At 39.2% G+C, this 12,953-nt stretch overlaps 1 protein-coding gene across 2 annotated transcripts; it reads left to right on the top strand.

Moving 5' to 3' along the window:
- Positions 1 to 1,188: 1,188 nt before the first annotated feature.
- Positions 1,189 to 5,333, top strand: LOC118365040 (VIP peptides-like). Of its 2 annotated transcripts, none has more exons than XM_035746941.2 (7): positions 1,189 to 1,388; positions 1,569 to 1,678; positions 2,090 to 2,188; positions 2,654 to 2,758; positions 3,972 to 4,103; positions 4,259 to 4,364; positions 4,669 to 5,333. In XM_035746941.2, exons 1-7 carry the CDS (start codon positions 1,383 to 1,385, stop codon positions 4,675 to 4,677), a joined length of 567 nt encoding a protein of 188 aa, XP_035602834.1. In that variant the 5' UTR covers positions 1,189 to 1,382; the 3' UTR covers positions 4,678 to 5,333. The 2 variants fall into 2 exon arrangements, with proteins under 2 accessions (XP_035602834.1, XP_035602833.1); XM_035746940.2 differs by having other exon boundaries at positions 4,259 to 4,369.
- The last annotated feature ends 7,620 nt before the right edge of the window (positions 5,334 to 12,953 follow it).

Here is a 12,953-nt window from a genome sequence, read left to right as displayed (position 1 = left end):
ACTCCATAGTTAGTTTGATGTTAGGGTTAATTCTGTTAAGGTATTGGTGAAGGAAATAAGTTCATCTTCTGAGTCGGACCAGAACAGGCGAACATCATCAATATATTGCGTTCCCCACCACATAATCCGGTCAAAGAGCTGGTTATTCGAAGGATCCAAAATGAAGTCATTTTCCCATTTACCCAAGTACAAACCAGCGTAGGAAGGGCTGTAGGAATTCTGCCATGGCACATCCTTTGACTTGTTTAACAATACGGTCCAGTAAGACAAAGATGTTATTATTAAGAGTCCGTTCAGTCAGTGAAACAATGAATTCTGTAGGAGGCATTTCAGTCTCAGGCCGGGTAGTCAAGAAATGGTGCATACCTGCCAATCCTTGATCATGTTCAATGGTGGTGTACAGAGACTCCACATCCATGGTGACTAAAAAAAAGAAGCTGTACCTATATTGTTCAATTCCTTCATTTTGTTCAACACGTCTGTGGTATATTGAAGATAGGCTGCGAGTGACGTCAGAAAAGGCTTAATGAAGTAAACTATGTACTTGGAGATTCTGTCCGACTTTCATTACCACTAATGACTGGTCTGCCTGGGGGGGTTCTCAACCTGGGGGGGTTCTCAAGATTCTTGTGGACTTTTGGAAGAAGATAAAGAGAAGCCATATGCCGGACTGCCATTGAAAATTAATTTGAACTCATTGTCTGAAATGTAGCCATTCTCCTTAGCTTCTGTGAGGATCCCTTTCAATTCAGTTTTTAGGTCCTCTGTAGGGTTGAAGGTAAAAGATTGGTAGAATTCATCATTGTCTAATTGATGGTAGGCTTCTATCACATATTTGTCTTTACTCCACACTACTGTATTGCCAGCTTTATCTGCTTTTTTTAACCACAATCCATCCATTTTTGGACAATGATTGAACTGTATCCCTCCCTGTCTGAGTTTCCCGTGTTCATCAAGAATGGTCCACCACCCAAAAAACATTCAGCCAACTTGACACAACTGTGGGAAGCATTGGAGTCAACATGGGCCAGCATCCCTGTGGAATGCTTTCGACACCTTGTAGAATCCATGCACCGACGCAATAGTAAGAAGGTGTTCCTAATGTTTTGTACACTCAGTGCAACAATAAGCCTCCCACTGGGCACAGAAGTCCGGACTGTCCGTTCTTAATAAGCCTGTGACGAGCGCATTGGGAATTGTTACGATGACGTATCGCCACTACTGTGATTGCGTTCCATACTTAGAAAGCAAAGAAATAATAGATGCAGAGTCAGTGAAAGGTGGTGGTTCATTTTACCAGATCCAAACCACGGCTTGAATAATACAGAAACTTTTCTTTCAGCACCGTGGACAGCAGCCCAGCCGACCCACGGTGATTGTTGATGCATGTGAGTCTATTGCATTGTGCAATATATACAACCTGATTTACTTAAGGAAATACAAGACTGTGTATTTTTATTTCATTTAGTTAAAATGTTAATCTTAACAGTAAATGATAAAGTAATTGTTCCAATGGTGATCAAGAAGGAGAAAAATACAATGCTATTATTCTGTCTCTGCATGTGCAGAGCGTTATGGCACAGACGAACAGCTTTCATCGACTTTTTTTGATGGCACTATGCAGTATGCTGTGTACCAGAACCACGAGTCTACCTGCTGTCGCCGCATACTCAGTCAGGTAATGATATTTTATGATTTTGTTCTGACTTCTGTTTTGAGATACTCTTACTGATAATTTAAAGAAAAGCATCTCGTTACAATCGCTGATAGATACAGACACATTTACTATATGGTTACATGGTTATCATAAACAGGCTGACTGTCGGTACTAAAACCATGTTTAAATGATTCTGGTCTTGCTTACATGATTCTGATTGGAAATTGTTGGTGCGTATATACTGTATGTTAAGATTCATCTCTGCCATCCGAAGGGAACTTTGAAGAAGAAACTCAAAATAAAAACGTTTTCACATGAAACATTTGGTGACTCCGACTATGTAGCAATTGAGAAATTAAATAATGTCATTGGTCAATTATGTATATTGAATTTGATATGACGATGGACTCACTTATTGCTTCCGTTCTATAGGTCAGGGACTGTTGAGACAGATGGGAAGGGTGACTGGGAGCAGAGTCTGTCAATAAATGACATGGAAAACCTTAAACTTCTCTATGATATAATTGCAAGGTAATGGTCACATTCACTTAGTTACAAAATGGTTTGTGATGAAATCAGTCCCTCACTTATGTTTCTCAGCACAGAATCGAATGAAATTGGTTCCTCCTATGGATTTTAATGCACTTCTGTCATACAGGTATCTGTTGACATCTGTTTTCTGATGGGCCAAGTATGTATTACAATAAAACATAAAATGTGTTGTGTTGTTAGCCAATGATAGTAATAAGGCAACATTGACCTCACATCAGGGTCCACCAACATATTTGAGGCTAAAGTTCTTAGCAGTAAATGTCGAATGTCCTGAAGTGCCCGTCACCAGCAATTAATACTTTGTGACTGTGACATTTAGCTGAATAATCTGCTCTTGACATCCTGTCTGCATCAATCAAAAGTGAATTGATGTAACTATTGACACTTTAACATCATTTGTCCTGAATCTGAAAGCATTTTATTGATCTTTTTTTTTTTTTTTAGACCAACAAGACATGCAGATGGTCTCTTCACAAGTGGCTACAGCAAACTTTTAGGTCAGCTTTCGGCCAAGGACTACCTTGAATCCTTGATTGCAAAGCGAGTCAGGTACAACCTTCACATGGTAACCATAAATTGTGCTCTGAGGGACTCTAAATCTATCTTGGGCTATTCCTCTATTTCTAACATTCACCATGTAGTACAATCAGTACGTTAAAATACAAATAGGGACGCCGGGGCAGCTCTAAGGCAGGTTGACCGAAATCAACACCAATGGTGTGAATTGAAGTTTTACAGCTGAGAAGTTCATAGAAGTTTATCACAACAATGTCGCATTTGCCATCCTGCCAGTTCATCCTGCCGATTGAATCACTCTACCGATGTAATACCACTACACGTTTGGCTTGACTGCCATCGTCAAAAGTTATATCTCACTTATATTGCCACATTTCTCTTATTACTGCAACATGATTTGGATGAAAGAACGTTTACAATGGGTAGTAAGTAACTCAATGTTATATTAATGTTGAAGATTCCCTGTTTTGTGTTTTTTAGCATCCGTGCGCCATGGTTTTTCCAAAAAAGGATCTAGTGCTGCCTCAAATCTCCCAGTAGTCAATCAGAAGGGCCTTTGGGGAGGAAATAATTCCTGTGTAGTGACCATCGGTTGGTCCTTGTGATCATGCCCAAGTTGCAGTTCCCCTTAAACTGAACAATTTGAGTCCTTATGGATTGGAATCTCCATGAATATGGCAGAGACCCCTGTGTAGGTCCGTACTGCCCGGTCAGAAGTGGCACCAAACGTCCGCACGGTTGCATATTTTCAGAGAACACATAGAGCCCCGAATTGATTATCATGACCATACAGCGATTACAATTGAACACACACACATGCAAATTTGCCGGTAGAAATGTGTTCCAACATTCACTGAAGTTGCTAGGAAGTTTTACTACTACAGCTACAGTAAAGTGTAGTAACAGAACAAATAGACTTGGTGACGAACTATCAGCTACAGCACAGACCCTAATCTGCAGCAAATGCCTGTTAACAGTTCCATCTGAATTACTAGTGCACCCTCCAAGAAATAATTCATAGCCGTTGGTTATTGTCATGCATTACTGAGAAATAATGCACACTCTATAATGCTCTTCAAGTCAATCAGAAACTAGTATTCAATAATGCTATAGTATAAATGTTTCAACAATTCACAAGGTCTTGTATATCATGGTACAACAATGTGTAAACCAATGAAGTAAACCTTGCTTTGAGCAGATCTCATTGTAATAATTCTTTCTTTTCTAATTATATTTTCATCTGTAGTAATGACCTCATGGAGGACCAGTTTCCAGTAAAACACCACTCAGGCGCCGTGTTTTCAGACAACTACAGCCACTACGGAAAACAGATGGCCATCAAGAAATACTTGAAATCAGCGCTGTCAAACAAGAGGAGGTAGGAACCAGGACAGGCCTAGTTTTTTTAACATAAAAGACTGGACAATATAATTTAAACAGTGTATAAAGCCTGAATGTATGTCCAATGTCTATTAAAACTCATTTGTTCTCCAAAACAAATGGAATACTGATGGTTTACTTTTTGAATTCTAGCTTGGAGGAACCTACTATTCCAGAATTATCCATTAGGAGCGAGCCTTCCTCACAGCAAACCAATGATGACGTCTCAATTCATGAACTCCTCAATAGTCTTTCATTGGTACAGTAGGTCCTGCTTGGATATTAGCATGCTAGTTTCATGTGTTTTTAACTGATGTACAGTACAACGTTTTTATGCTAATTTCTAACAAAACAATTGTGAGTTATTGGTATTTTAAGATACTGTACACTGTATTAGCCTCAGTTGATGTACTTTAAATATTCATTAATTATTAATAATATGATACTCAGTTGATATGGTCCCCAATTTTTTTCGGACACAGGGAGACAGGCTGACATCATACACACATCATGCTATTGTGTTTTTATATTATGACGCAACATTTCTGTTCCTTTTTTTTCAGACCCTCTAAGGAATATCTTCTAAAGTGAACGAACGAACGGCAAAGCCAGACAAAATTACATTTGACCATTATTATATGTCATGTCATTTTTTTGTTTGAATTAAATCGTTATTTTGCCTCGCGGTACATTTCATGAAATAGCTGTGTAGCTGAGTGATAATCACAAAACATGTATATTACATCGTCATGGGAGTATTGCAAACGCAACGCATCCTAAATGACATGACAGTAAAAGCATTATCTTTGGCCAGTACACTGGAGATTTGCAATGTTGTTTAAATGCATTCACCAGTATAATAATATATAGTACATATGCCAAATAATGTGTTACATGCATTACATTTGATTCGTGTATCCAGTATTGTGTATTATTTGTCAGTGTTGCAATGTGTGAAACTACAGACATTCCTAATAGATTGAGATAATAACGGAGATGGTTGCGTTAAGACATCCCAGCACCCAAAAGACTTGAGCACAGAAAGAAGTTAAGGAGCTTGAAAACATTTTTAGTGTGGATGATACAGACTAAAACCCTTAGTAGGTGGCACTGCTGATTTATTTACTGCATGGCAACATCAGAATAGTCTATTGTTATTGAAAGAAAAATAATAATAATATGGATGTTTGTTTTTAGTGTCAATAAATACTGTCAATTATTCACCCCTTTTCCGCTTCCTTTGAATTTTTCCCCCCAAAACTGCAACCCCCATGGGATTTCCCCGGTAATAACAATGTTAAATGTTATTATACCCTGGCTGCATTGAAATCATTTGACTGGCCTGCATGAGGATTTCTGTCCCCGCTCGCCAATGGTAACAGGTCTCAGACTAGGAGTGTTGAACTAGCATCAGGTCCCCCCCCCCCCTAGGGCCCTGGTTTTTATCATTTGCTCTTGTGTGAATTCTGGCGACCAAACAGAACACAAGTGTCAACATGATTATATTCAGAATTTGGTCCAGGGCAAGGCTGGCGGGATATGTCACCAAAATGGCATTAGTGTGTCACAGCATTCCACTGAATGATTCACATTCCTGGAAGAGGGTCATATATATATCACTGAGCAGCACACTGACATTTTGTGATGGTGGGCTGAGATGTGGTGCCCAGGACGTGGTGGTTGGCACAACATGGAGGAGTAAAAGGACCCAGGGTTTGACAACAAGCAGGCTTGGCCAATAGGTAGTCCATCAATTTAAAAGCATAGCTAGTGATTATTTGGGACATCCAGATTTAAAGATCTGTTTGCCACAACTTTCCCGTTTACACTCTCAGAAATAAAGGGTTAGATTTGTTATTAAAGGGTTAGATTTGTTATTAAAGGGTTACAAACTCTTGTCACTGTATTGGTCAGTGGCAAACCGTGGCTATTGGACCTGGGGGGGAAATAACCTTCCAACACATTGTACTAAACAGAAAATCTAGAAACATAACAAGAAATTAGCATCACTTAATGCACCCAACTGAATCAAACAAGCCTGAGCCACCCCATTGGGCAAAAACTAGTTGAATCAACATTGTTTACACGACATATGTGATGGTGTTGAATCACCGTGGATAACTAATTGGGTTTGCAAAATTCATCAACATAAGGGCATTTCTTTTTTTCTTTTCTTTTTTTACACAACTTTTAACCTAAATCCAATGCCGTGATTTTTTTGGGGGGGGATTTCATGTTGAATTCACATTTTGTGACAACTCAACCGAACATAAATCAAAACTAGACGTTGAACTGACGGGATGCCTAATGCCATCACTATCACAGAATCACCAAAAGCGACAACCGTGACCCATCAAAGGATGTGTGTGACAGGCTCATGATGCTGAAAGGATGGCGACCTTAATATTCAGCACACTCCGTGTGATGTGGTATGCTGTAGGAGAGCACACTCTTTTGTATAACATATACTTGGACATATTCTTGGACATTCATGTACAATTATTACTTCCCATTGCAAACATATTTTTCACGTTCATCACATAAAGTAACCGGCGATCTAAAGTTCAAATGCCACAATGTTTCACACGCATAATCATTTGAAAGTTAATCTGGAATTGGCCAAAGCTAACAAATTAGGGACAACATCCTCTTCAATAAAACCTGCTGCAGCCGCCGTAAACTAGCCTACAGCTAGCTAGCTAGACCTTGGGAAAACTACTGCTCGCTATTGGCCCACAAGTTTTATTGAAGGCTCGCTGTCAGCCTTAGAGAAGGCAGATGGTGAGAGAAGGAGGTAGGATCAATGGTGAGAGATTGTTGCACAAGCATTCATTCACATGATACAGATTGTACAAACCAACAACCCAGGTTGCCCAGATTGTTGAAAAAAAGAAGCCTATTCAATGGTCCGCATTCATTCACTAATGTTAAACAAGCAAATGCAGTAGGACCAAAAGCAGGACAACTGAAAATAAAGTGTGCACTAGCGACTACTACTACTTCCTCTTACTTACAAAATAAAGAAGAGGTAAGCCACGTTGTAGGTAATGTCAACAGTTATAATATTAAAGATGTATCGTATGCCAAAACATTATAATGTGTCTCTTATCATTGTTTTTTTTTTAACTGCCACCATGCCGCAACACGCCTTTATGGGTAATGTATTATTTGGGTTCAAATCTATTACAAGTTCCTTTTTTAGCTTGTAAACCACTTTGAACTGCTGCATAAACAAGACAATTGTTACTATTGTTACTATTATTACTCCCTAGTAGCAGTGGTATCAGTAGCAGTAACGTTAGTAGTAGCCTTTGATCATGACTCTTAGTTCCATTCCATTACACAGAAGAGTCATTGGACAAAGGTATCTTCTGTAGAGGGCAGTTTTGTTAAGAGCCCTACGCTTGGCCTGAACATGAACACGGATGGCTTGTAGTACGTTTTGAAAGTATAAGGGTGTTATCTTTCATATCAGCAAGAAATAATTTTCAAAAAAACAAAAGGTTAAATTGATACACACCTTTTATTGGGTTAGGGGTTAGTGTTCCCACACGGCCATATCTCCATGTTAAAGTGCATGTTTACAGAAGACAGACAGAAGATGGAGGGACCACCTGTGCTAATTAACTATCTAGGGTGCTCTGAACACCTGTGTGTAAGGGAAGAAGGCCACCAAAAACGTGTTGTCAACGAAAATACGATTGGCTGTAACTATGAGAAAGCCTTTTAAAACAGTTTACAGTGTATATTTAGCATTTGTGAAATATATATATATATTTTTTAAGGGTGTAGATCAGCTTTAATATTGTGGATAGATTGTAGCTTCCTACAATGTAATTCAAATCAAATCAAACCTTATTTGCCACATGCGCTGTCACGTTCTGACCTTTATTTCCTGTGTTTTGTATTTAGTTAGTATGGTCAGGGCGTGAGTTGGGTGGGCAGTCTATGTTTGTTTTTCTAGGATTTGGGTATTTCTATGTTTCGGCCTAGTATGGTTCTCAATCAGAGGCAGGTGTCATTAGTGATTGTTCCTGTCTCTGTGTTTGCACCAGCTAGGACTGTTTTAGGTTTTCTCACGTTTGTTGTTTTTGTTAGTTATCTCATGTGTAGTTTCTTTATAAATTAAAGAACATGAATAACCACCATGCTGCTTTTTGGTCCGCTTCTCCTTCACCACAGGAAAACCCTTACATGCGCCGAATACAACAAGTGTAGACTTTACCGTGAAATTCTTACTTTACAAGCCCTTAACCAACAGTGTAGTTGAAGAAGAAGAAAATATTTACCAAGTAGGCTAAAATAAAAAGTAATAATAAAAAGTAACACAATAAGAAGAACAATAACGAGGCTTTATGCAGGAGGCACCGGTACGGAGCCAGCGTACAGGGGTACAGGCTAGTTGAGGCCATCTGTACATGTATGTAGGGGCAAGTGACTAAGCATAGGTAACAAACAAACAGCGTGTAGCGGCAGTGTACAAGAAGGGGAGGGGGTGTCAAGGTAAATTGTCCGGTGCCGAATTTTATGAATTGGAGTGGGTCTAGGGTGTCCTGGAGGATGCTGTTGATATGAGCCATTACCAGCCTTTCAAAGCACTTCATGGCTACCGACGTGAGTGCCACGGGGCGGTAATTATTTAGGCAGGTTACCTTCATTACCAGGGACTATGGTGGTCTGCTTGAAACATGTAGGTATTATAGACTCGGTCAGGGAGAGGTTGAAATATCTGTGAAGACACTTGACAGTTGGTCCGACAGTTGGTTTAATGGAATATCTATATAGGCATACAGAGGCCCATTATCAGCAACCATCACTCCTGTGTTCCAAAAGGCTAATTGATCATTAGAAAACCTTTTTGCGATTGTGTTAGCACAGCTGAAAACTGTTCTTCTGATTAGAAGCAATAAAACTGGTCTTCTTTAGACTAGTTTAGTATCTGGGGCATCAGCATTTGTGGGTTCGATAACAGGCTCAAGATGGCCAGTAACAAATAACTTTCTTCCGAAACTCGTCAGTCTATTCTTGTTCTGAGAAATGAAGGATATTCCATGTGAGAAATTTCCAAGAAACTGAAGATCTCGTACAACATTGTGTACTACTCCCTTCACAGAACAGCGCAAACTGTCTTTAACCAGAATAGAAAGAGGAGTGGGAGGCCCCAGTGCACAACTGAGCAAGATGACAAGTACATTAGAGTGTCTAGTTTGAGAAACAGACGCCTCACAAGTCCTCAACTGGCAGCTTTATTCAATAGTACCTGCAAAACACCAGTCTTAACGTCAACAGTGAAGAGGAGACTGGGATGCTGGCCTTCTAGGCAGAGTTCCTCTGTCCAGTGTCTGTGTTCTTTTGCCCATCTTAATATTTTTATTGGCCAGTCTGAGATATGGCTTCTTCTTTGCAACTCTGCCTAGAAGGCCAGCTGTGCTAACATAATTGCAAGAGGGGTTGCTAATGATCAATTAGCCGTTTAAAATGATGAACTTGGATTAGCTAACACAATGTGCCATTGGAACACAGGAATGATGGTTGCTGATAATGGGCCTCTGAACGCCTATGTAAATATTCCATTAAAAAAAAGCCATTATCAGCTACAATAGTCATTTACAACATTAACAATGTCTACACTGTATTTCGGATCAATTTGATGTTATTTTAATGGACAAACAATGTGCTTTTCTTTCAAAAACAAGGACATTTCTAAGTAACCCCAAACTTTTGAACAGTAGTGTATAAACAGCCATTGGAGATCAAACGGTAAAAGAGAACAAGTGAGGAATGCCAGAGTTGGTGCCAGAGTTGGTGCCAGAGTTGGTGCCAGAGTTGGTGCCAGAGTTGGGCTCAATCATTTTTAGACTTAGGCAGGGATTCAATCTGTGGTGGAGGAGCACTATAACTGCCATCAGAGGTTGCTCAGGCAAAAATAAAAAGTTTAGCTTCAAAAACAGATAAAAAAATACATTATCACAGCACCTATCCTCTTTCTAAAGATCTCATTTAACTGTATTGTATATAAGAATATGAATAGTGTGTGAGTAGCATTTTTGTCTTTCCAATATTTAACTCTTTATTTATTAATTTTGTATTAAATGTAATGTTGTTCTTGTCTATAACTGTTCTGTACTTTATCATGTATTTGATTTTTTTTTGGTGTACCCCAGGAAGAGTAGTTGCTACTTGTGCAGTACCAGAGATGGTGGAACAATTTTTTCACAGGGGGTAATTTAGATGTTTTTCTGCTTATAATTTGGTAGACTATTTCTTAGTCAATTTGTCAACAATAAAATACTGTTACATGCGGCATCTCTTCTGTCATACATTGTTGAGCTAGAAGACTAAATAAAGAGGTTCTCACCTAAATCATGTCAAAAATGACGTGCATCAGTAGGATCTAATTGACATTGGTGAAGTTTTCTCTTTCTGCTTCTCTCACGGAGCGAGGACGTTTAGGGACCGGGGAGAAAACAGAGGAAATATTTTTCCCATGCAACATTTCCAAATTACATATTGGTTCCCTTACCCTGTAAGCAGTCAATGGACAAGGTATGGCAGCAATCCATGCTTTGGTTGAGTTTACCTGGCACTATTTCCACATGCTAGTCTTTTAGTGTTTGTGGCACAAATCCCATTCAATTTATGGGACCGATATTAGCATTTTTTTGACAAAGCATGTTCAAATCATCTATAAGTGACTTTGCTGGGTTTCACAATCAATTTCATAAATATTTTAGGAGAGTTCACTATAATATGTTCGATGTTTATTTTTCTTTTTTTCTTTTTAAAAGCTTGAGTTTCACAATATTACAACGAGAGTTCAGTTTACTTAACTGGGTTGACCTTAAAATGAGAGCGAGGTTGTTTTTTTTTAACCTTAAAAGGAATCACATGAAAAAAATGATCTTCAGAAATGACTTTGTTGAAGCAACAAAATAACTAGGGCTTTACAATCATGGTGAAAACTTGGAAAGATCTTGGTGTTTAAGTAGGTTAAAATCTTCCTCGAAGTAACAGAGGGTGCACAGAGCAATATGTCAAAACTCCGAATTTTGGCACTTTAGCAAGTGCACTTTAGCAAGTCTTTCTTCACATAAAGAATCGAATTTATTGACTTCTCCATGTGGTCTACATGTCTCCATGTGGTCTACAGTGCATTCGGAAAGTATTCAGACCCCTTGGCCTTTTCTACATTTTGTTACGTTAAAACTGATTAAATATTTTTTTGTCCCTCATCAATCTACACACAATACCGCATAATGACAAAACAAAAACAGGTTTTTAGACATTTTGCAAATGTATAAAAAAAATGTAATTATCACATTTACATAAGTTTTCAGACCCTTTTCCTCCCATTTTTCTCTACAGATCCTCTCAAGCTCTGTCAGGTTGGATGGGGCATGTCACTGTACAGCTATTTTCAGGTCTCTCCAGAGATGTTTGATTGGGTTCAAGTCCGGACTCTGGCAGGTCCACTCAAGGACATTCAGTGTCTTGTCTCGAAGCCACTACTGCATTGTCTTGGCTGTGTGCTTAGGGTCAATGTCCTGTTGGAAGGTGAACCTTTGCCCCAGTCTGAGGTCCTGACTACTCTGGAGCAGGGATTCATTAAGGATCTCTCTGTACTTTCCGCTCTTCATCTTTCCCTCGATCCTGACAAGTCTCCCAGTCCCTGCCACTGAAAACATCCCCACAGCATGATGCTGCCAAAACCATGCTTCACCGTAGGGTTGGTGCCAGGTTTCCTCCAGACGTGACGCTTGGCATTCAGGCCAAAGAGTTCAAGCCTTTTTGCAAACTCCAAGTGGGAGGTCATGTGCCTTTTACTGAGGACTGGATTCCTCTGGCCACTCTACCATAAAGGCCCGATTGGTGGAGTGCTGCAGAAATGATTCTCCTTCTGGAATGTTCTCCCATCTCCACAGAGGAACTCTGGAGCTCTTTCAGAGTGACCATCGGGTTCTTGGTTGTTGACCAAGGCCCTTCTCCTCCGATTGCTCAGTTTGGCCAGGCAGCCAGCTCTAGGAAGTCTTGGTGGTTCCAAACGTCTTCTGTTTAAGAATGATGGAGGCTACTGTTTTCCTGGGGACCTTCAATGCTGCAGAATTTTTTTTGACACTCTTTCCCAGATCTGTGCCTCGACACAATCCTGTCTTGGAGCTCTACGGACAATTCCTTCAACCTCATGGCTTGTTTTTTGCTCTGGCATGCACTGTCAACTGTGGGACCTTATATAGACAGGCGTGTGCCTTTCCAAATCATGTCTAATCAATCGAATTTACCACAGGTGGACTCCAATCAAGTTGTACAAACATCTCAAGGATGATCAATTGAAACAAGATGTACCTGATCTCAATTTCAAGTCCCATAGCAAAAGGTCTGAATACTTAGGTAAATAAGGTATTTCTGTAATACATTTGCAAACATTTCTAAAAACATGTTTTCTTTTTGTCTTTATGAAGTATTTTCGGTACATTGCTGAATATTTTTTATTTTTTTAAATCCATTTCAGAATAAGGCTGTAACGTAAAAAAATGTGGAAATATTTACCCGAAGGCACTGTATACATTAAAATGAACTTCATTGAATATAACAAGGTTTTAAAATTCAATATTGGTGCACAATTTCTACTACAAAATCAAAGGGGACTCTTTTTGTGGAACGGCCAATTATAAAAAAAATGACGGTTTATTCAGCTGTCTTTAGCATGTCGAATGACCAGTCACTTTCATAGCATATGAGTTTTGGAGTTTTTTTAATGGATTTCATGAATTTCAATTCACTCTATAAATTGGGAAATCATGAAAACCAAGACACTTTATTGTAAGTCCTTAAAATGGATTAACATGCC

Source organism: Oncorhynchus keta, chromosome 32 (genome assembly GCF_023373465.1).
Source record: "Oncorhynchus keta strain PuntledgeMale-10-30-2019 chromosome 32, Oket_V2, whole genome shotgun sequence".
NCBI lineage: Eukaryota > Metazoa > Chordata > Actinopteri > Salmoniformes > Salmonidae > Oncorhynchus > Oncorhynchus keta.
The sequence above is the reverse complement of the archived record's forward strand: the minus strand, read 5'-3'. Positions and strand labels throughout refer to the sequence as shown.

What these genes read in the sequence shown, in the direction of transcription:
- LOC118365040 (XM_035746940.2), top strand. An exon ending in CTCTATGATATAATTGCAAG is followed by an intron (nt 2,189 to 2,653) that starts GTAATGGTCACA and finishes TTTTTTTTTTAG; the next exon opens with ACCAACAAGACATGCAGATG. An exon ending in GCGCTGTCAAACAAGAGGAG is followed by an intron (nt 4,104 to 4,258) that starts GTAGGAACCAGG and finishes TTTGAATTCTAG; the next exon opens with CTTGGAGGAACCTACTATTC.